The sequence below is a fragment of the Calidris pugnax genome, unplaced genomic scaffold, assembly GCF_001431845.1.
Source record: "Calidris pugnax isolate Ruff unplaced genomic scaffold, ASM143184v1 scaffold51, whole genome shotgun sequence".
Taxonomy (NCBI): Eukaryota; Metazoa; Chordata; class Aves; order Charadriiformes; family Scolopacidae; genus Calidris; species Calidris pugnax.
In genome coordinates this window covers 7,019,793-7,044,852 of record NW_015090797.1, presented here as the reverse complement: position 1 = coordinate 7,044,852, position 25,060 = coordinate 7,019,793, and the positions used below count along the sequence as shown (strand labels likewise).

General features: G+C 35.9%; 1 protein-coding gene across 4 annotated transcripts in view; it reads left to right on the top strand.

Moving 5' to 3' along the window:
- Positions 1-25,060, top strand: part of ST18 (suppression of tumorigenicity 18, zinc finger) — a 166,448-nt gene that overhangs the window by 92,773 nt on the left and 48,615 nt on the right. For all 4 annotated transcript variants that reach the window (XR_001411385.1, XM_014937026.1, XM_014937027.1 and 1 more), the window contains 4 exons: positions 44-150; positions 6,830-6,884; positions 8,787-8,817; positions 23,829-24,019. Coding sequence is in view for 3 of the 4 variants with exons in the window: in XM_014937026.1 (XP_014792512.1) it covers positions 44-150; positions 6,830-6,884; positions 8,787-8,817; positions 23,829-24,019 (384 nt within the window). In the remaining variant the exon portion in view is untranslated. The remainder of the gene's footprint in view (positions 1-43; positions 151-6,829; positions 6,885-8,786; positions 8,818-23,828; positions 24,020-25,060) is intronic.

The window sequence follows — 25,060 nt, the reverse complement described above, 5'->3', positions numbered from 1 at the left end:
TGTTTTTTTTTTTTTTTTTTTTTTTTTTTTTTTTGTTTTCCAGAGAATGAAATTCAGGATTATCTGTTGAATCAGGCAAGGCATCTTGGGCTCAGTGAAGAATTTGGTCCTTTGGAATCTGCACATAATTTCACCTGGAAACACTCAAAGGTGGGATGATTTATTTATGAAAACTCATTTGAGTTAAAATATACCTCTATATTAGCACTAGAATACTATGTGGTCTCATGCATAGTATCTCGTGCATTATGGTTATTTTGCTTGCATAACATCTGCTGGTTTTAGAACAGCAGTCTTCAACAGTCAGGTATAACAATATTGGACTATTGAAAAAGGTATAAATTTTTATGAATACTTAGATATTCTAGGTTTTAAGTTTCAGAACTACACTCTGTTAGCGTTACATACAGACAGGAACACATCTTTGAATCTGTATGACTCCTGGAGTGAGAATATATTTCATAACGCATTATACTAAGATTTAATCTGAGAGGGATGTCTTATTTGTGATTTTTTTTTTATAATGGGTATTGAGGTGTTTTTTGGTACTATATATCAGTTGGGTGGGCTAAAAACTTTGGTGTGTTTTTATAAGATCTCAAGGATCAAGGCATTTTTTTTCCTTTTGAATATTGACACTTCTAAAAAATTCTATTTAATACATATACTAATAGTAACAAAACATTGAACTATGTCAAAAATAAAAATCCAAGAAAAAAAGCCTCAAGAAAGTAGGATTTCACATCAGCTTGTGTTGAGCTGCATTTCAGTATGGTAGACTATATAATTTTTCTCTAAATTTAAAAAGCTAGCAGTTGCCCCTTAATTTCATAAAGCTGTGACTCTGCCCTCTAAAGCCTTGGTAAAGCAGACTAATAGAAATACTTGGCACACGTTGATTACCTAAGGGAATAATAGAACTATTTGCTGTAGTCGTTTGGCAAAAGGACATAAACATATGGCTTTGGTTTATATTCAGCACTGCCAGTTGTGCAAAGTTGCATGGATGAAGTATACAACAGCAGTGACAACTCAGAAATCAGAAATGAGAATCAAAATAAATCATCCTCATTACAAAGCTATTCAAGCTTGCCTCTGATCTAAGGTTTATTTTGTCGCTGCATATTTTCAAGTGGTGACTTCAATATGAAAAACATCTACTTCTCAAAAATATTTATACCATTCATCCACACTATAAAATACCAAATTGTTGATGATTTATATGTGTTATAAACATGCTTTAAAGTTTGCATTCAGTCGACGTACGTACTTATTTTAATTCCTGAGAAATGAATACATCTGAACCAATTATTTCCATGTTATTCAACTTTCTCCTAGAGAAATCAGGAATAGAATTGTGTAAACTAAAGCAAAAGTTTCAAAGATAAAGATGAGATGACTTCTTGGTTAAGAATAATCAAAATCACAAAACGAGATATATTTTCAGTAAAAGTCTTTAAAAGCACCTGCTTTGTAAATATTTTTTTTCCTTCCTGGCCATGAACATGTCATTAAACGAAGAAGAAGAACATGATGATGAGGAAGAAGAAACTTGAACCACAGTACAAGCAATGTTCCTAAAAATTTTGTCTTTGGATTTTGGATTTTTTTACTGCCAGTAATCAGAATACATAAGCTTTATCTAGAAGTTGCTTGATGTGTACTTCGCTCTTCCTTCTTTTCCTGTACTTCTCACCATCAGTCTGCCATTAATGCCTCACAGTAAAAAAAAATTGTCGTAGAACGTCAGAAAGATGCAGTAAGCACAGATAACAGACAGCCAAAGAGTGTTCTGTACTTCTGGACAGGCTGTGGGAAATCTTCTTGCTTTCAGATTTATTTTAAAAAATCTTTTTTTCTTTCTGACAATATTCTGACAATATTCTGACAATATTTAATGTCTTAGATTCTTAAATGAGCTATTGAAAAAAAAAAAACCACCATTAAAATATGAGTGTCAAAAGCACTGAAAAGCTTTCTCTGAGGGTATTATTTATTGAAGGGAGAGGGTCACACAGTGTCGAGTCACTTTGGGGTGCAGTACAGCACGGACATATTTGGAGTGCTTAGCAGTGTTGGACTTATAACTTCGAACTTTGTGGCTTGTGTTTGAGACTTGAGCGTGGATTTGTGTGCTTTAAAAATCATGGAGATTTTTTTTATTCCTGGTTAAGTTCATGAGTTTAGTGCCAAATGTAGCTGTTGCCTCTGTACAAACTCAAGTAGTTTACAAATTAAAAATAGTAGAAAAAACCTATGCTTTTTCCAGACCTTTCAAAATAATCTTTGTCCTAGAGAAGATGTTTGCCAAATTTTGAAAATCAGATGTAACTTTTAGGTGGAAAATCACAACAAAATATCAACTTTAATACTCCTTACCTCTAGATAAACTGGTGATTTCTTTTTCTCTAGCTGCTAGGTTAAAGTAAACTGCTGTTTCAGGACTGTGAAATCCACTTCAGGAAAGTCATGCTTGTACAAAGATTACAATTGAAGTTAGAAAGTGCACAGCTCTTCCCTTTCCAGGAGGTGCATTTCACTGTTACTTATGTCAGCAGCACTGCCTTCCCCAAGTCATGGTTTATTTCACAATAATGTGCTGTAAAACTACCTTACCAAGATATTAGTATCAATTTAGTTTCTGAAATTCAGAATTAAAAACGTGCAAGTAAACTGAAATAGTTATTATTATTACTGTTATTATTATCATTTATTGCACATGCCCTATTTTCAGCTGTTAGTCATATTCTTGGATCCCATTATAATATCAGTACATGCACATGTGCACAGATAGACTCCAGGCACACAGAAAACCAAACTCAGAGCCAAATCATGATTCTCTCGCTCAGGGAAGTATTTCCAGGTGCTGCTCTTGAGTCCGATGACTGCAGTGGGATGGTACAAACAGAAGAAGTAACATTTGGTTTCTGCAGCCAGGAACTCTGAAATAGTTTGCTGGGAAAGTATGATTGCTGTTGTTCCACCAGCAAATTCATCTGGAGAAACACAAATATCCTGTAGCAGTCAAAGAGCAAGTTACTTCAGTTTCAGCCGAGCAGAATTTGTGGTATCATCAGTGACTCCAGTCAGTTTTCTGGGATCTAGTCACTGACTTACCCTTATGTCTCAACCAATATTGAAGGAAAGGGGGAGGGAGGGAGGATCAAATTGAAATTCACAAAGTCGAACAGAAAGCATTCATAAACTTAGGGAGATTTTTTGGAACACGCTCTCAGAAAATAATTCAACATCAACATCCTCAGTAAATTTCCATAACACAGAAATGGGGTGTAACTGAAGCAATTAAAAGGCAAGCATTTCTTTCTTAGCCTGCTTGCTTAATGATTTGGGACTGCATAGCTGCTACCCCTTTGTCTCTGAGTTTCTGACCACATATCTCCCACTAATTCCTTTTGAGTCCATTAGTAAGTGTCAACAAATTTTGAAAAGAAAATGTTTAAATGGGTTTAAAACCATCAAATCAGAGAATCTAGGTGTAATATATAAAGATAAACTGGAATTTATTTCACTATTCACTTATTATTTTTGTGAAGCGTGCCCTTAAAAAATATGGATTGCAACTCCGAATAAAATTTTCCTCTCAAGCACTTAGATGTTAACCTGATGGTCCTGACGACTAAAAAAATTAGTAGTAAAACATCGCATGAGAGTTTTGGGCAGACTTGACCATTCTATTTATCCCTTATGGCTTCTTGTCTCGAAACAACACATGGACTGGAGGGAGGGCTGACCATCCCCAGCTTTGAGAGCACGAAGCACCTTCCAGAATCCATCCAATCTTTACTGTACATAGCAGTAATAAGATATGTTTCTCAAATTAACACCTTGATAACAATTACCTCTAAAAGCTTTGGATGGAATTTCCCACTTAGAGTTTAATTTTTTTGTTGTTTCATGAGTGATTTAAAAGTTTGAATACTTCTTGCTGACCATCCATGGCTGTAATTTCATGTATATATGAATCTCTATGCAAAAAAAAAATCAGAAGTGAGGAACTTTTTCCACTTTTTTCAGTATCAGGCAGTCTCTGAAAGAACTATCAAAATCTGAAGATTTTACATTTAAATTTTTAGCAAGAGAGATCTTCTTGCTGACACACTTAAATGTTTTCAAAGCTTTATTCAGTTACTTTTTTATGACTTTCAACTTAATGCACGGGACTTAATGTAAGTTACGGTGTTCTTTATGCAACACAGACATGATGATTATTTTAATATGTGCTATGCACCACACATTATAGTCCTATAAATTTTAGGTTTAAGTTGATTAACCATCTCTCATAGTTTCAAATTATTACAAGGAAAGAAAATCAATAGAAAAATCACCTGCATTGATTTTATTGTTGGTTTTCCCTCATTGTGCAGTTTTTAAATATTCATCACAACGCAACGTGCTATTTAGACCAAAGTAACTGCTGTTCAGTAGAAGCAGTGGACACTTTTTGTTTCATAATTAAAAGAGCAGCACTGTGATTGGTGTGGTATTTATTATGAAATGATGACAAAGGAGTACCAGTGGTTTTAATAGTTTTAGCTTACAGGAGCTGTTGTTAATTTTGTCTGTAGAGTTGCAGGTGAAATAATGCACAGTGGATAAATAGTCTATATTGGTTTAACTGAACATAATATATAGTGTGTTCTGGAGTTGTTTGTCTCAATAGACTATAGTAATCAAAAGTAATGAACCTATTATGTGCAGGACCTTGGAGAGCATAGAATGGCAGTAAAAGTGTGGCACATAAAAGGTTTATTAAAGGAAATTAAAGTCCATCATTGCCACACCTGCTCCCCTATTATAAGTCTATGGCAGGTCAGTGCCTTCAATCACAACTCAGCATCAGAGAACAGAGCCATGTTTCCCATTACCATTGCAGTCACATTGCAAAAACTCGTTCTCCAGGTTTTAAGGATAGTAACAAGTAAAGGTTGCCATCAGCCCCACTACGTAAACACGAGCCACTTATGTTCCTTCCCTGATAATAATCAACATCAGATGTAAATTTAAACAGAGAAAAGGTATCATTGTCTGTCTTTGAGATGCATTTCTATCAATTTATACCTTCATTTCAGATATCACTAACCCATGTTCTAGAATTAGACTTCTTCAAGTACACAAATACCCTTTTCAAATGCTTGCATTCTCTCCTGCAAATAGATTTTTTGATTACAGGAGCTGTATACAATATGTAACCATATATAACAACAAACAGAAAAAAAAAAACACAAAAAACTAAACAAAACAGGAAATTAGAGAAGTGCTTATTCTCCCCTAGAAAGGCTGACTTTACTCTTTTTCTTTCTCAGGTCAATTTTGTCATATTCTACAATGTTCTTTCAGATAAGACCTTCAAAACATCTCAGTTATCTGAGTCATATAAAGCTAAAAATAAAGCATCTTCCGATATTCAAACTCTATAAATGGAAGAAGGCAAAACAGAGCTTCTTGCATCTTTTCTCAGTGGGGCAAATGAGTTCTGCTGATCCTCAGAAAGGCAGAGTGAAATAATAGACAGGATCTTCTGTTGACATTGTTTTTAATCTTGCAACCTTTTGCAGGGAAAGATGCCAGGTATAGGCAACTTCTGGTACCAACAGAAAGCATCTACCTATTGAGAAACACAGTTATACAAATCACATGCTGCTGTCTGCATTTATTCTTGCATATTGATGTGCAGAAACACATGGGAGTTGCTTCATCTACAGCATCTTTCATCATCACCGTTTTACAAATGGAAACTGAGATTCAAAGCAAAGATAAATAGTAAGATGCTACTATAGACTGAAGAAGAATTCCAGAGTTCCTGATATTTTGCCTAGACGAAAATTCCTCATGAAAGAGTCTTCCTTACATAAAAATTAAGAGTTACTTTTAGAAAGAAGAGGAGTTTGTCTCCCTGAACATTGACAAAATTGCACTGCTGTGTAGTATGCTGTACGTCACTGCAGCTCTTCACAACAGAACATAAAATCTTAATCCATTTGAATTTCAGGGGTTTGTAATAGAATCATTGGGTTGAAAACCTGCCCCTACAATTACGGGTCTGGGCCACATCCAAGACCAGAAGGTGCATATTTCCAGTGCTGGTTTAGATGTAGCCAAAAGTTTCATGAGAACGGCTGATCTTGAAAGCCCTCTCGTATTTCAGTTACAAATCTTACAGCAGCAGCTGACCTCTTGGGGGTTTGGATTTTTTGGTTGGGTGGATTTATTTAATGTGAAGTACAAACCTGGATACTACATTCTCCCAAAAGGTCATACAAATCTATAACTTTCTCTTTCACCCCTTGATTAAATGCTGAAGTATTTCAAAGCTGTACGTGTGCAAGTGTGCCCATTCAGGCAAGAGAGTTTCACTTTTTAAGGATGAAGTTATCAGAAATGCAGGTTCCAACACAGCTATTATGGTACGCTTCGGTTACAATAATAATGCAGAGTGCCTGTAGGCACTGTGCCTTTCTGGGACCTTTTCTTCCAGGAGGTGGATGCTGAAAGCAGCAGTCATAGAGCACTGCTGTTCCTAACCTTATGCCTTCAGCTAACACCTGTGGACTTTGTCATTAAACCTTACAGAGTCACTCATAACCATCACTTTATTAAACAAATCTGTATCATTAAAGGTATCTCCTAGGTATTTACTAGATATTCACAGATGGCTTTTTATCTCTTTGACAAGATTAATAAGGCATGATTATTCTTCTTTCTATTACTGTCTAGCCTTTGGAAATGTGGAGGAAAAAAAAAAGCGTTCGAGACTTTTTTTTCTCAATGGCAAAAGGAGTGAATTAAAGACTTTGTGTTAATATTACAGATGGATGCAGATGGGGAAAATAAAAAGCTGCGCACACGCTCAAAAGGAATCAAGGGTGAGTTAGCAAGCGCGTTCCACGACCCTGTGCCCAGCACACCATGAAATATGATAGTTCCTGTGCACAGTCCCTAATGTGCAGTAAGAGAGTGTGTAGCTTCCTTAGGGCTGCTTTTTTAATCAAGGCAGGACACAGACTTCTGGCATTCGGAGGCACGGTGTTATTAGCTATGGTTTAAAGAAAAGCAGAAAAAATCAACTGTATGTTATTTTTTTTGAGCTGTTTCTCAAAGAAAATAAAGGTTATGTTTTTTATTATGCAAACAAAGTTTTTCCATAGGTAGTAGAGGTAGACAGTATTCAATGGATGCTTTCAAAATAGTGTACAAAACTTTATCTTAGCCAACTGAATGTTTTTCTGTCTATTGCCATTAATTATCTGTAAATTAGCTGCGTAAATGGTCCAGAAGTAAATTTACTTTAATCAAAAAGTACAGGTATATGGGCCAGGGGAGAACCCTGTACTTTTTTTAAGTGCTGGTGCTCATGTTTCATTTTGCAAAGTTATGACATAGTTGTATTTCCCAGCTATTCCTCTCTTTTTGTAAGGAACAGATGGAAATGCAGTACTGAGAGATAAACAGGCCCTTAATGATCTCAACATCTGGAAAGCATGATTGACTAGCAATACAGCTCTTCCAGGAAAATAACTTTTTATTTTAATTCATAGCACTTTTTGTGACTCTTGATAATGAGTGAAAAATAGAGATACTTAAAAATAAATGTCAAAGTTTTGCCTGCCCTGTGAACATTTTTCCTTATGACTATTTTCAGAGGTGCAAAGCACCCATCATTCACTCTGATTTTACTGTGAATCATGCACTCTCAAGATTGTGTAAAGCAGACTATTTCATTGTCACAACTCCATAGTTCTGTATTGTTAATATCATGCCTTTAGCTTCAAGTTGAGGTCAGAATGAAAAATTAAAGTGTGGTTTGGCTAAGTTCTGTTGTTTCAATCGACCAAAAGGGTGAAAAGTGCTAGACTTCACTTAGGAAAGGACAGAGGAAGAGTGTGAGAGTGCCACAAACTGTCCACAGACAAGGGGATAAATGCAGACAAGCCTTTCTGAAAAAACATGACTGTTGTCATATTAAAACTTTGATGCATCCCTGAACATTCAGAGAGTAATGTTCTCTGAAGTTAACGTTAAAATTCATATATATTTCTAAAAGCATGAGAACAGAGGACTTGAACTTGAAAGTTATTGAATAGGGAAGATATTCACCCTTCAGCATTAGAGTGTGTCTTCTCTGTGGTCAGGGCTGTGAGTGAAAACAGTCTGGCTGGTTTAGCAGACTTCAGTTGTATTTAATAGAGGATTCATACCCTTTTCACTCAAAAAGCTAATAACATATTTTTAAAAGTATGGATTTTCTTTCTCTGTATTTTTTATACACATGTACACACATCTGTAGGAATTAATATATCAGGAACATTTTCCCAGAAGTGGGAACAACAAAAGTTGCCTGTGCAATATGAGTAATCCTTAAAACCACCTGTTGGCTTTGTCAATGTGCTTTATGTCTTTGTATGGGTAGATATTTGTAAACACCAGCCTTCGTCATTCCCAAATTGAATTAAAATTCAGGAAAAGCAGAGATTTGTCATTCTATTTTCAGTAAAAACAAGTGCCTTCTCTTTTATTTTTTCTTTTTATTTTTCTTATTGTTCCACTGAACATCATACTCAAGGTTTTATACATCCTAAAATAACTGTGAGAATTATGTGTTCGGTTAATGCTTGCCACTAGTAGCTACAGTCCTGTGGTTAGCATGAAATAATCACCTGTGTTTTGATAGCAGCTCCTCTGTCATCACAGGCAGGCAGGTGCAAGGTTGCAGAAAGAACAAGTCTGGAAGTGTAAACTAATTCATTCTTTCCTGCTTTTATTAACAGTTCAAGTGGACTCTATAGCTCAAGAGCTCAGGTAAGAACTCATGTTCATTTTTTCACTTTTATTTTCTTATTATATTGATAAATTCATACCAAGGGTATTGCTGTAAAATAGAGAATCCAGCAATTGCATTATGTAGACATTTAGCATAGATCTGAAAAATGGTACTTGATGTAGATTCAATTTTTAAATATACAAAAATAAAAGCAAAATGTTAGCATTAATTATGCAAGCATGACCAAAATTAATGCAAAGTGTGCAGGATTCTGGTATGCTGTCTTTTTCTTCAGCCTGTGTCAGGACACATAACAAAAGAGTATTTTTTCTGATCAGTCTTCAGTCTTCTTTTTTCTGTAATAAATATTATAGTACTTTAACAATTGACATTCTAAGATATTAACCTTCAGAAGGTTTTGTTAGGTGGCTTCTATAAAACTGATAGTCTCTGTATACTACTGTCAATTCTAAATGCACTAATGGCTCATTCTACCTCAAGTACTTGCTGAAGTTCCATATTTTATTGAAGTAGCAGAGAGTACTTTTCAAATTTGCATAAAGCACGGCAATCCATTCAAAACCATAAATTCTGCAAGGATATTTCAGATCACCAATAATCAAGTAAAATTTTAACATTACTACTTTAATCTTAATAACATGTGCATCAACTCCTAATAATTGGTCCAAGAGTTTAGAACAATCCATGGAAAGACTGATATATTATTCATTACCAAATCTTTATACCATCAAATTCAATTTTTCTCTGGAACAAGTTCACTCTTCATGCCCCCAAAGAAAATATTTACAGGGAGCTGTAAATTCCGAGTGATATTAATGAAAATTACAATGGACCACAGCTGCAATATAAACACTGACAATATTTTGCAAAAACCCTCAGGAGTTTTTCTTAAATTCATTTATTTTGCCTACACCCACTATGCTACTGAGCTGCTTGCTTAACCACAGCAGGCATCTGAAGTATGTGTTTGTTGGTTCATCCATCTAGGAAACAGAAACATCATCATGTGATTTATTTGATCAATCAAAATGCCACTGTTTCTTAAGATAGGACATGAAATATTGGTGGGAAGTTATTTGCAGTGAAGACATACACTATTTTAAGGTTTTGTTTTATAATATAACTGAGGAAATTATAAACTGCTATTCCATGAACAGGAGCGGAGGCTAACTTTTTGGATAAATTATTTGTAGTGAGTCACTCATTCAGCTCTACTGTGAACCTTATTTTTCTGTATGGCTTCAGTTTCCTGAGATTTAGTGCTTCTCCTTTTTCCTCTGTGCATCCCTAATTTATGCACCAGAAGGATGCATTAATCCGAAGAGGCAGTCATCCAAAAATGAGGATGGTCCATGTGTTCCTAAGAGAAAAATGTTTGAAAAATAGAGGATGTGCAAGTTTCTGCAACATCAGGGAAGCTGTAATTTATGCATTATCAATTACTGTAGTTTTTCCCAAGTAATTTTGTTTTTCCCTGTGAAATGCAAGCTATCATAGGAACTACTGTGTAAGAGATCACTCTCTCTGTCAGAGGTGTGGACTACCTCCATAAAAAAACATATTTTAGTTTAAAATGGTGAACTAAATGTCCAACAAAGCCATTGCCCAATGCTTAACTTTCTATTTGTAATTTCTATTGTACCAAATTTCATATTGGGTATCTCCAGAATCAAGTGGTTTTACTGGCATACAAGTCAGATGATCAACTTTTATGAATCTATTTCTTTATTAAAAACTAGAGGAAGAGAGGGAGGGGCTGCCTTCTGGAAACGTTGCCTACAAACTGCATTCCTATTACTCATACCCACATTGTTGTGGAAAAACTATTGAACATTTATCAAGAATTAAAGACTGAAATAGTCTGTTGTGTTCCCTGGATACAGATATGGGAACCACTGTCTTTTCTGACCAAGGTTCTAAATGCTGTGTTGGCTGAGAAATTTAAATCCATGCTTAATTAATTTCCCCTTTTCCCCTGGCTTATCCTATCTGACAAAGCACTTTTGCACTCCTTATTGAGTTTCTGTTACAAAGTGCCTTGGGATACTTCTACATGAAAGGGACTACATAAGCTTACATGCTCATATTGTATTATTATTAGTTTCGTAACATTGATTGGTTCTAGAGCATTTGTTAGCCTTTTCTTATTCTGCAAGTTGTGCTTCACAAAAGTAGAGAATTAAATAAATGAAAAGCAAAACAAAGAGTTGCGATTACTAATTAGGTGCTCTAATGAATTAAAAATTTCTCTCATCTAAATTTCAGGGGTTGTATTTTTGTTTAATGGAATTCAATGCTAAAAAAATTCATTGATTTCAAGAAAGCCAAGGTTTCACTGAGAAATATGGTTCATGGTTTTGTTATTATCTATCTTTTCATGAGAAATAGAACCACCTTTCTGCATAAAGATTTTTTCAGAAGAGTATCACCTTAAGGGCCAAGTTGGGTTTTAATCTTTTTTCTGTTTAGTAAAACAGCTAAAACTTCCCTTGCAGTGCAATGAGTTTTCAGAGGATAGTACTTTTCTTCAAGGTACACAATGCCTACATATGTTAAACTTGCACTGATTTCATGTAATTATATGCTTTAAGGAATCACAAATTTCAATATCATATAAATTATTTTCATTATGCATTAAAATAATTAATGCTGCTGTGTTATTAGTTCACATTTATAAGTATTTTTTTACTATATCTAGCGTATACCCTGCAGTGTTGAAGCCTAAGATGCTAAAATTATTAGGTCCTTCAAAACAGAACCGTTTCTCTTTCCCATCTTAATTATTTAGTTATGAACAACTTGGTATGATTTTTCATTTAGGAATTTAGTGCTGTGGTGATTTCCCTGATAGCTAAACTACTCACAGGAAGAGGTGAATCTTTTATTGCAACATAAAAAAACCAAAGCACAATATGTGGTAGAAGTGAGTGCTGAAGGCAGATCCCTGTCCCGTATATTCAGGCTGGAATCTGATGCTTTTGGACATAGCATCTCTGTAGTATCCATCTTCTGCAAGAAGGAGAAAGAGGTCTTCTCTTGGGTGATTTAGTCATGGACCACTGAAAGGACCAGGACCTTCAGCTGTGTTCAGGATTAGAATGAAAACCAAAGGGAAGTGAGGAATATTGGTGTGATGTATTCTCATTACTGTGTTCTATTTAACAGATGGGCTACAGTACGATGAACCATCTGTAGGTTATGGAGTGGCATCTGGGTCAGACCAAGGAAGAGCAAATTGGATTGATCCAAGCATGGGATTACAGAAGCATCGATCAGTTTGGTTAGGTCCATATCTGAATAGAAAGGGTTTCTTTTGCGGGTTAGATAGAAGTGAAATCAAGTCTTTCTGGCTTCTGTCACTAATGATTAATGATGACTCCAGAAGGCACGAGTGTTTCAAGTCATGGAGAACAGTCCTGACCTTTGATGGGAATAGTTACACTCCTCCTTACTCTCTGTAGTGTTAGATTATTTCTTCAAAAGGGACATTTCTTCAAAAGTAAGGAAAGATACTTTTTATCTGGAAGTCTTGTTCCAGATGTTGTGAAACATTTTAGATATTCAGATAATTTGAACCGTTCAGTGTGAGTGTCTAGAGATATGAGTATCTTGAAAGCTTTAGCAGACAGAAGTAATAGAGCAGAGGTGTCTGGGTGCCCCTTTGGTAGAAAGAGTAACTGGACACTTCACCTCTTGCTGCTGTCCCTTGATTAGTAGAGTGAAAAACCAGCAAAGTAACCCTGCAATCAATGTTTCTGAAGCATTTCAAAAGGTTTACATTATTTAAAAATATTCCTTAACTTTATCCAAAATGTTTAAGATCTGTGTAAACATAAATAACAGTATTGACAGCATACTAAAAACCATTTTGCTAACTGAAGTAGTTATTACTAATTCTACAGTCCTGAATATTTTTTTGTTTTCCACTAATTTCTGGTAGATGGTATGTATTGAATTATATCTGAACTCTAGTTTCAGACAGTAATGGAATGATGGTACACAGCGTGATAGACAGAAGATGATTTGGCCACTCAGGAAAAGTTCATATCGTGAAAGAAAAAGACTGTGCATGCCTAGCTGCATTTAAAAAGGAATGATTCATTGTTAACTCCTTCTTGAGCTTCATAAAATAAGCAGTTTTGTAAGAAGTATTTGTACGAAAAAAAATCAGCAGTCTGGCAGATGATCTGAGGAAGAGGTGAAAGCAGTACTTAGATGATGGAAGAAGTTGGCACATGAAAAAAAAAAACAAAAAACAACAAAAAGTCACAAAGATGTTCCTTACTAAGAACTGAAATTATGATTGGTTTGTGTAGTTATCACCTTCACAGCACTCTTATCCCATAGCTGCTTAAAAGTGAGACAGAGAAAACTGTCTGTTCCTAGCCTGCATCTGGAAAAAATGTCAGTTTTGTCCTTTAGGGTTGGCTTCTGTTTCCACAGGAGTTGGTTGTAAACTCAAGATTTTCTGGAAGCTGCTGGGAAAGAGCACATTTGTCATAGTCCTGAATAAGCAAATTTGGAATAGAACTGAGGTGGACTCTTGCGTTTCCTGCGGACTCATCTGTCTCCCACTGGCAGAGAGAATGATACCCTCACAGTCCTTAATGTGCTTTGCTGAAACAAACTGTGTCCCTGAGTCCAAATAGACTTACTAGCAAATGCTAAATGAACATGGTCAATAGTTACATCTACTGCTGGATTTTTGTGGAGACATGTCTGAGTTTGACAAAAACTCTTTTTTTACAATTGAAGAATGGGTGTTGACAGCATACATTCCCAGCTCTCCTCCCCAGTGTTCCCTATGATGGTAACTGTCTGGGACAGAGTTTTGCCAACTTGTCAGTCAAATATTTCTCCATGACACATCTAGATTAGGCATTTCACCTGAGACAAAGATCTGTGTCACGCTGTTTCTACTGATAGCTGATCTTCAATTAAACAACAGGCATTAATCTTCAATTAACAACCAGACCTATTCTTAAGGTCTGGTAACAGAATGATGAGTTAAGAGTATCTACTGCTTGCTCTCCAGCTTGGAAAAGGAACTTCCTCCCTGCTCTAGCCATTGTAGAAATTGAAATGGTTATGGGGCTTTGAAAATATTAACCTCTGCCTCTTAGTCCATGATTTCTGGTATAATTTAGTCTGTCATGGTGTCATCAATCATACTTTCTTAAATTCCCAGTAAATCTTGTTCATTTGTTATTCTTTCCTGACGACACTGTTGGGCTCTTAAGGAATTTAGGCTGGGGTGCTAGTCAGTGCTCTTCTTAAAGAATCTGTGGAAATCTGTGTTTGATGCTAAGGAAAAGTGAATTTGCAATTGATGTTTGATAGAAAACATTGAATAGTCAGGCACAAACAAGCTTTGGACAATCAGTACCTGGTGCAGTTTACTGTGAGGCAGAGAGGCAAAGGTAAGTATACGCTGGTCACAGAACTAATAAAATAATAGTGCTGGTATTCACCTTGTTACTATATCCTGTATGTCAACCGTTCTTATTATAACTATTAAAACAAGCATTAACGTAAATTGTAATGGCAAGCAAATTTATAGGTCTGTTGTGTCAAAGTTCCTTCCTTGTTTCCACCTCCATCTTCCAGTTCCCTTCTAATTAGCCATCAAATTGTGAAATCGGCAGTGCTTTCATTCCTCACCTCCTTTTGCTCTGCCCCTCCCATTCCTAGAGCTCTGATGAGTTGATGAACTTCAGGCTTTTTGCCTTTTTTATTCCCATGTGATTTCATAATTCAGGAACAGGTTGTTCTTTCAGCACTGTTAAACTAATCAACAAGAAATAAACACAGAAATAAATTCAAAATTCACATATTTTCCACCCCAAGTTTACTACTTTTAATCATTCATGTGACTGGGTTAAGGCTTGCAGAAGATGTTTGGAACTGGTGTATAGAGAACATAAAAGAAAAGATTTTTTTTCTATTAAAATGTTATTCTTGAATGACATTATAAAAGGTAGCTAAGAACTTCCACTCTTAAAAACATTGTTATTATTTCTGTGAAGAGATATAGGACCATATAGTTCTTGGTGACCACAAGTAATGTCTTTAACATTTTGCAGGTAACCCTGAGATTGACAGGTATTTGACTTAACCGTTTAGCAAACTGTTCTGAGTAACCATTAAGATGATTGAAATAGGAACTATATCTCATACTACTCCTTTTGAGACACCTGTGCTTGAAGTTGTAAATTATGATGAATTATTTGCCTAATTCCTGTAGATATTAAAACCTTTTGATCTATGCACTGTGACCTCCACCTTTCACTCTTGGATTTACTTTGAACATTTGAAACTTGCATTTCATGTTCAGATTTCTGTTTTAGTTTGCTTTAGTTGATAAGTTATGTACATAGTTTTCTTCAATAACAAATGCATTAGTTGAGTTTCTAGCATATTATAGGCCTCTTTTGACGTCTACTCTGTTCATTTCTAGCCAGCACCCACAGCATCCATGTCTCTTTTCTCTTTGATATTCTATTTGATTGTGGTGTTACAACTTTCCTGCTTTAAGCTTCCAGTTAATATTTTAAAAAGGGGCAATAATTAATTAGTTTCAACATATGCATTTCAGTAATAGTTTTATAATGTAGATCAAATCCATGTCACTTTAATTGTGGCTGTTAGACTGGCAGACAGGTATTTGCAGGTTTTTTTCTACCTCAGATTTTGTTGCATCGTAGTGTGTTCCTTGTCATGAACTAAAACTTGTATTTATTTAGTATATTACAGAAGTTGTCTTCCCCATCACAACTTCTGTGTTCATCAGCACACAGTAAATGTTATCCTCCCAACACTACACAGGAATTCAGAGTTGCATGTTCCTGAATGCCTTCTGCTGGGTGACAGAATGCATCAGAACTTTATAGCCCCAAATGGTTGTTTCCTCTTATAACAGATCTTTTCGCTGTAGATGACCGCAAGCCATATAGAGATTGAAATGCCAACCAATGACTTCTGCCTCATATATATCAATCATGAGTTAAATATTATGGCTGGCTGAATTGCTCTGTCTGACTGATGTCAAGGGTGAATTCAGCCAAGCAAAAGCAAGCTGAAACAGACTGTGGACAGCCTGGAGATTGCAAGGAAAAGAATGTAGCCATGGGACCTCCTGCTACATTAAGGCGAGGTACTGGCTCCTGACAATGAATTGTTTACAGACCCATTGTCTGTTGTCAGAAAAAAAAAAAAAAAAAAAAAAAAAAAAGCTTATCTTGCTCATCTTATTTTTTGTTACGTTTTCTGTAATCAGACTGTAGTTACCAGTATGCTTTTTATTTAAGCATTTACTGGTGTTAGGAGGCTGACCACTCACGTGCAAAGCTTTCTGGATGCAAAGGTTGTGTGGATGATCTGTAGATTTGCCTAGAAACTTAATCCATTCTAAGCCAAATTCTTGGCTTGGGTCCCACTGGAATTTATTGACCTACTGAACCTGGACAGATTGAGTGAGTAAATGAAAAAGAGGCTAGGGAGGCTGGATTTGGCCCAGATCTTGGGCATTCATTCATATTACTGAGTTTAAGAACTTCTTGAGCTCCAGACAATAAAAATTAAGTTTCCTCACTGGCTTTCACTAAAAATAGCTTACCTGTTAGAAAAGGATACAAATATACAACTCGAGCCATATAGAGTTCTTGGTCTGTGAGCATGAATGACAGCATGAAGAAGTCATCCATTCCTTTAACATAGTATTTCAATTAGATAGTTTATGTGCGTAGTTTTTTATGTGATCTGAATATCCTTATAATCCTACAAGCTGGTAAACTGAAAACAAACAAACCAGGGAAGAGAATTTAAATCTGTGCTGTCCTTCGCTGAGTTGCCTTTTCTGACGAGAGGTAAAAAAAAAAAAAAAAAAAGGAAAAAGAGGGTTTTTTTTTTAAAAAAAGCCATTTCATGAGCCTATTGCAGCCTGAAATCATTGTCCTTTTGCCTCAGGCACCACAGTGAGCTTGAGGCATGGGTAGATTTCACCATAACTACGTGCCTTTTCCCATGTTATTGCTGACTTACCATTGCTCCATTCTTTTTACATGCTTCTTTTTATTTGCTCAATCATTTCACAGTCCAGTTATTCTTTTTGGTCAGGTGGCCTATAACATTTAGTTTACTGTCTGAAACATCTCCAAGCTCACTACATAATGACTCAACACCATTACCCGTTTCTCCCCAGCCTCTTCTTATGGGGGCTAATAAATCCTCTTTCACCAACAAGGCTATGGCAGCTCCTTTGCTTTTCTTATATGTCTTTTTAAAATAAAATATATGTTTTAATATCGTGCTCTAGCCAGCTTTCAGTTATGATACCATATTTTCTCCACATTATTATCTGTCCAGTTCTGTTCCTTTTTTCCTAGCTCAACCTTTCATTTGTGTATATAGACAGACACTTTAATACCCCCAAGTTACTGAGCTTATTTTGTTCTATATTATTGTTCATAAATATGAATTTCCCTTTTATCTTTCTTCCCATCTATACCCCTTGTGCATTCCTTTCATCTTGGGGCAGCTCTAGACTGAACTTCTCACAACTCTGGCATTTTAGAAAAAGAGTATTGGCCGTGTATGGCAGTAAACTTTTCTAATTGTAGAAAGCCTTTAACCCTAGAATTGCCACAGTGCACAGGAAAAGTTCCTGTACCTTTCAAAGATGCAACTTGTAAGCCAAGTGTACAGGTTTCTTAGAAAGGGGTGAAATAGATTTTTTGTCTTTTGTGTGATATTAAAAAATGAGAAACAGTCAAATTTTCTTCAATTATCATTGGAGTAAGTTGTGCTAGTTCTGGACTTATATTAGAGCCAATTCACCGGGTCTAAATGAGGAACAATTTTTTTAACACATTTTATTTGTTGAAGTTCTTCCAATTTCAATGCTTAAAAATATTGATAGAAAGAAATTACTTCTACCTGATGAATTATCTTGAAATAGTTTGTCAGGAATTCCCAGCTAGAGCTATTTTCCAGACCATTTTTCATCACATGGTCTGAATCTGTGAAATAGAACACACTCCATCATGAAGTCTAAATTTAGATTGTCTAAAAGTTACTATCACTCATTACTTTACAAAATACAAGAAAATGTTAATGTTAATAAATCTGACTCCAGATTAGCGATCAGGGCAAAGACATGTTTAGTTTCTTTTCAGTGACAAGAATTAAGTGGTCCTTTCCAGGACTAGCCTGTGAAATTTCACCTGTAAAAAATCACAGCAGAGTTCCGTTAACAAATGGGTTTTGTTTAATATTTTCACATAAAGCCATACATTTTTGTTGGCATAGTGCTTGAATATATTTTAATACTTATAAAAATTATGTTAAAAAATTAGAAAGAAAACTTTTTTTTTTTTTTTTCTGGTCTAACTCAGTCTTAGACTGTCAATGAATTTTAGCTCACACTTAAGATTTTATATTCCGATATCTACAGTGAGAAGAGATGCAGGTTACTTTCTTCCTTTAGATAACATTCTTCTCTTTCTGTGTTTAAAATCTATGGCTAAACCATGTCTCTTAAAAGTAGTTTCTATCTTGTTTTCTGAATCTATGATTTGTCTTTGTATATAGTCAGAATATGTTAATTCTTTCATATTCAGTAAGTAGTTTCATGGCATTGGAAATATCACCCGAGTCTTTGGATGCTGTGGATTTTCAGTCTTTCTGTGGAGGCTCCAACTTCTGGCTATGATGAGACAGTATGTTAATACTATCTTTTTGTCTGCTCTTAAGCTGACAACACTATCAGTCTTGAATCCACTGAGTTATAAAATTCACATGCACTTTTTGCAAACAAGGAATTTAATAAATCTGATCATCTTGACCTGAAGACATAGCAAAAAATTGAGCCACTCTCCATCTTCATCCCCAACCGCTGTTTTCATCCAAAGTTGCTGTAATTAACAGAAGTAATTCAGGTTTTCAATTGCAGTGATCAGACAGCCAATGCTCAATCTCTTTGGATTCTGACTGGACTTTAGACTTCGGATTCATGGTCGGTCTAAAAAATAACATCAATGTCATTTCAACTGGCACACAATCCATCCTAGAAGCAGATCATCTGCTTTCTGTATCCAGCTCTAGTAGTTTCTCCTGTTCATCATCAGCTTATGAGGAGTTCAGGACTTTTGTGTCATTTTGGAGGATCAGATACTTTCAGTTAGAGCCTAAAACTTTGGGAGCCATTCTGTTAAAGAGTCAGACAGAATCCAGCTCATCTGTTTCTTAAAGAATAAACAGACTTAGAAGAGCACTAGGGTGGGGAGACATTCAGAATTTTTGTTCTTTTTACGTACCTCTGATTCTGTTCAGCCTAAAAATTCTTAGAAGAAATCCTGACCATGACAGACATTTGTAAACTACTGGTTCATCTGTAAGTGGCAAGTCTCCTATAATCTTCAGATACCAACTTTTCCCCGATAAGTAAAATGTAGTATTTAACTTAAGCAGCATCTTATGGCATCTGAAAGTTTGTGAACAAAATCTGATCAAGGCCTAAAGCAGCAGGCAGCATCTTTATTCACAATATGATTAAGGAGAAGTTAGGCTACCCTTCTTTTTTAACTACTAGCGTGAAGTTAAATGATTCTGCAGATCAGCAGATGTTTCCTTTAACTGTAATTCACTAATCTAAAGCTTACTTTTGTAGTATAGTTAAGCAAACAGTCAAAAGGCAATTCAGTCTAAGAATTTAAAATTATTTTCTCCACAAATGAAAATATTCCACTAATTATTCTTGCACAAACTCACATGAGGATTGGGCTCCTTAAATAGTGTAAGACAATAAGTGTAAGTGCCTTGATATTCAAAAACATTTATTTTCTCTCTTGAAGCTAAGGAGTGTACGTGAGATGCAGTGTGTTCTGTTCTTATTATTTTACATGGCATCCATTACAGGCATTAGAAAACACAGTTGTCAGGCTGAATATACCCCTGGTTTTACCCACTATGGCAATTCTTAGCTCTGTTATCATGCTTTACCAACCTGCAGGCTGCTGTGAATAAGAAAAAAAATCCCCAGAGATCTGGAAGTCTTGCCAACAGATTAACAAGAAAAAAAATCCTTGCTGGCTACAAAGTGGTTAAAGGTCGGGTTAAAGGCTTGACAAACACATCACTTAGATGAACCAATTACCAAAAATAAGACTAGCATGACAATTTTCAGCAGTAGGAAAAGCTGTATGTGGCTAGGACTGTTTAAAACCTCTCTTTTTGCTCGGAGGCATTGCTTTGTGGTGGGGCTCAAAGCACTGTTCTGCTTGCATACTACCAGTGTCTGCCTACACCATTCGAGATACACTCTGAGCTGAAATAAAGAGAAGGTTCTACTAAATTAAAAAGAAAAAAGAAAGTATTTAGGTGTGAAATACTTATGAAAGATTTATCATAGGTTTTTTTTTTTCCAACATGCAACCAGGTCTTATATGTCTTAGATTTTAACCTCTTTGATGACACTATGGTAACTGACAGAGGACTGGTTTTGGTAACCAACTCATTGATAATGACAATGGTGTAATAATAATAACAAATAATCTGCTCATTATCGGTAGTAGTAAAATGATTTATTATTCATAAAATTTAAATACAGTCAAATTTGGGAAAAAACTCATGTATTGGCTTTGGGCTCATAACAAAAAGAGCTTCTCCTGTTTTATGAGCCTCAGATTACCAAATAACCTTGACAGCTGAATCAGTGTTCCATGACAACAAGCAGGCCATTGATAAATAGCAACAAAACTATTAGATGTTGAATTTATGAGATGAGTAATAGAGAAGCTAAATTATAGGTTTACCATTTGACAAACTACAGCTTGACAAATCTGTGCTAACGCATGCATGTGTATGTGTGAGTGTACATAAGGAAAAGAGAGAAACAGAAACTTTAAGACAAAAGTGAAATCGATATGCCATGAATGTTACAAAGGCATACATATATTCTTTTCAGAGTAGTTGAATTCCCAGGGTCCAACATCAAATACTTAAAAAGTCACATGTAAGTAGGTACTTGAGAAAGCAACCACTTGTGAAGTTGTTTTTCGGGGTTTATTTTCATTTTTACTTTTAATGACTGTAAGGTAGAAAAGAGGGGGAACGGCTGGTACATGGCAGATTTTAAACTGACTCTTGCAAACTAATAGATTCCAGTTAAAACTCAAAACCAGCAGTTTACAAAGTTGCCAGCAAAAGCAAGAGTATATTCTGCTGTAGATGAAAAATATCTTCCTGGCCTATGGAGAGCAATTGGCACTTCCTAGGAAGAATGCAACAGCTACATTTTGACATCTTCCTGTAATCAGAGTGGAAGACATCAGTAATGATTTTATATGAAGTTGAATCTCATGTGTTCACATATTTTAAAATGATGGGAGCTATTAAGGAAATCTGAGTGAGTGGCCTCTCGTGTACAGAAAAAGATATGGTAAGGACAAGCTAATGCATCAGCCTTTCATAGAGGAGAAACTTTCTAATATAAGCAATGTACTTCCAGGCAGATCTGTGGGCCTACTGTCCTGGCACTGCTGAAGAACCTCTTGGTTCACTGCTGTAAATTGTGGTAGTTACAGTCAAGTGGAATTCTTAGGCTCTTATTTCCCAGAGCAGATCTGCAGGTGGCGGGTGGCAGCAGGGCGCCCACATTGGTCTTGAGCATGGTCTACTAACATCTGAGTTGGGTTATCTTTCACAGTTGTGGTGAAACACCAACGTGTTTAATAGCCAGCCCACTGTGGTGGGCTTATAACACTAAATTACTGGAAAAAGATTGTACTTTAGTGAGCAAGACTACAGCGATCGTCTTACCATCCTATCATGTTTTTCCTTAACTTGACTGGAAGATACACAATAGTGAGACAAATTACAGGATTATTGCTGAAGAGCTAGATGAAGTTCTGTGACCTGCATTGCACAGGAGGGCATACTGGATGATCTAATTGGATCTTCTGTTCTAAAAATCTATTAATTATGTTTGTGTAAGAAACAGCTGTAGCTTTGTCAAAGGGGAATTAAATACTGGAAATTCATCTTGTCCTAAACACTCTCACAGCAGTTACTGGGGGTAAACTTGAAGCTTGACAAATAAATGAGGAAGATCAAAAGCAAACCTAGTGAAGGTTTTTGTTAATAAAAACAATTCTGTGTGAAGGGTTTTCAAACATTTGTCATTTATTCAATTTTCCTGAAACAACATGAATGGTATGAATTGTTCACAAATACCAATTAAGAAATCCTTTATTTTATTTTCTTAAAAATATATTATAGATATTTGTCTTCAGTACATCCATCTCTGATGTCTGCTATATGGGCAGATTTTCCAAGGGGACAATGACTCTGAATTTTAACATGATATTCATGTTATCCTCTATTCATAAACAGAGAAATAACAGACAAGCCATAATATATTCAACTACAGCAGGTGCTTAGCATCCACTATTCCTGGTGTCCATAGCATTTTAGCTTTCAGAAGATCAAGAATATCCCCTGTGTTTAAGATGCATATGGCAGAATTTTAATGTTCCCCCTAAAATGCAGATCTTTGTATTTCCATGTCCTTCGTGTTTGCAATGATGGATTGCCAAAAAGGTGCTTAGCCAAAAATGGGTATTTTTTTTAACAAAAACCTCAAGTTAGTCATATGCTTTCATCCAAAACAATCAGAACCTGAGCCAATTTAGTGCACATAAGATACCTTGGAAGGATTAATTTATGCTGTTGAGCTTGTAATATGTGTAACCAATAGGAGTTCTCTGCATACATGGATTTTTTGCAAATCTTGCAGCTAAGTCAGTGAGCCAAATGCAAAATCCAGCACCTAAGGGCATCGTGTAGATTTGTAATGCACCCTGGGGGTGCCTAAGGTCGAGAAACCATTGAGTGGATTACATAGATTCATATATGTAGTTTTTCCATCTCTGACAGATGTAATATGAGCACTATTATTTGTACTACATAAATTTCTTAGAATACTTTGTGGGAGAGAATATCCAAGTCATGCCAAATCACTTACACAGAAAGCTATAATTAAAAGAGGTTTGAAGGTTCAGGGCTCCTTAGTGAGGGGTCGTATGATGTAACATTAGTATGATGATGGATCATCTGCATGGCAGCAAAGGCTTTGCTAGATATCTGTAGAAGCAAATTAATATACAGATAAAATGTGGATCATATAGGAGCTGAAGGAAGTGTATCAAATCTGCTAAAAATCTTCATCTCTAAAATAATGCACTTTCTTCTCATATCAGTCATCTGAAAGTCAAGCATCTAGGCTGGGTTAAGCCTTTCCCAGGGGATGGATCACCCTGTTTATCAGACAGATCTAGTTTTAAGCGGGATGAATTACTCTATGGAGGAGCCTTTGTCCAGAGCCTGTATAGAGACCTGAGAAGAGCTTAAACTAGGCATTTATGGCTGGAGTTAATGAAATGAAACCAACACTTGGGACTGATATTGAAGGAGGGACCCGTATTGCAAAATTTTCCTAAGATGCAGTGTGTTTCACACATGTTTTGTGCTGTTGAACTCAAGGTGCATGATCGGATATCCATATTGATACAAAGGTAATGGAGCCAAAGGCTCAGGATGTTGTAGTATAACTGGTGGCATATTTTTCCCTTTAGCTGTTTCTCCGGATTATCAGACTACAGTTTTGTTCGTCCTTTCCTGGGTGTATTCATTTTACTGCAAAGCAGGTCTTAGATTAGCATATACTTATTTAGGATTAAGGACATTGGGTTATGGGTTTTTTGCTTTTATCTTCCTCCTCATTCCCCTCCCTCTAAACAAATTTTAGCAGCAGTGAAATGAAAAGGGACTTGCCTATGCCCTGAACTTTGAGTACATGAGTTAAAACTAAATATCCACCAAGCACAACTTGCTCAAACTGCAAGTGAATTAATATTTTGTCAGTCTTCACTTTTGTACTTAGAATTAAAATAGAGGATGGTGCTATTTTCTAAACATTTTACCCTTCATTTCTCCCACTTTTTTCTCTATCATTGCCAATTGATCATTGCAGTGCCTACAAATGCTCCATGGCTAAGAAGAGAAAAGCTGAAGAACAGATATCAGGCGTTCCTGTCAACAAAAGGAAGTCCCTGTTAATGAAACCCCGCCACTACAGCCCCAACTTGGAATGCAAAGAAGAAAATGAAGACAGGATGGATTTACAGGAAGAGATCAGTGTCCTTGAAAGAAGCTCAACTCCAGGTAGTCATGCAGCGTGGTTCCACTTGAACCTGAATTCCACAGGAAGGGAGATATGAAACAATATTTTCAAACAGGCTGCAGAGTGTGTTTGACTTCTAGCAGAGTTGGAATAGTGCATTTCTGTCTGGGTTTAACCATCATACATTCAATTATTTTGTACAATAACTCCTCCTGCGGTCTAGTAAATGCTTTATAGGTCACATAGAGAAACAACTACTGGAGCAGGTCAGATATGGAGCAGCATCTGCTTCTCCACTAGCTCTGTCAAAGAACAAGGTTAAGCCCACCACTGAGAAAAACACATTTATGAAGAGCAGATTTTCACTGAAATATATAGCTCTCTTAGGAAGAAAAAAAAAAAAAAAAGCTTAGCAAAACATTGTTGACTTTAACATTTAGCAAAGCAATTTCATGCATGTGACTGCTACATGTGTTCTGTTTAACACGATTATTAGACTCAGCACTTTTACACTTGTTATTCCAACTCTGCTAAGCCAAACGTCCAACAATTTCTAGAAACTTCTACAATATGTATGGTGCAAAATACGGAAGAGAACAGGGAGACAGAAAGATATAACTACAGTATGTCTTTATTGCTTGCTCTTCCTAATGTATGTTTATATATATTCAGGATGAACGAAAATTATCAAACCAAACTGGCTGTCACATATTTGTTTCCTGCACAAGTTTTTAATCAGGCAAGTGAGAAGAAATCAGTGGAATATATTTCACATTTGTTTTGAAGGGAAGAGTCATCATAAACAGCAAAGGTCAAGACAAAAGCAATGTAATCTGGCCCTGGAAAATTAGTAATTACAGATACTATGAAAACAGAATTAATTTATATTCCACTCAGTTGCTGGTTGCTACAGGATTTTAAAGGTAATTCATTTTCCAGTCAATCTCTTGTGGAAACCAACTTCTCAAACATTTTGGAAGGACAGCATGCTAGACAATCTCATCTAGGTTCCCTTTCCCACAAAAGGTTGGACCAGATGATCTTTCAAGATCCCTTCCAGACTGGGCTATTTTATAATTCTA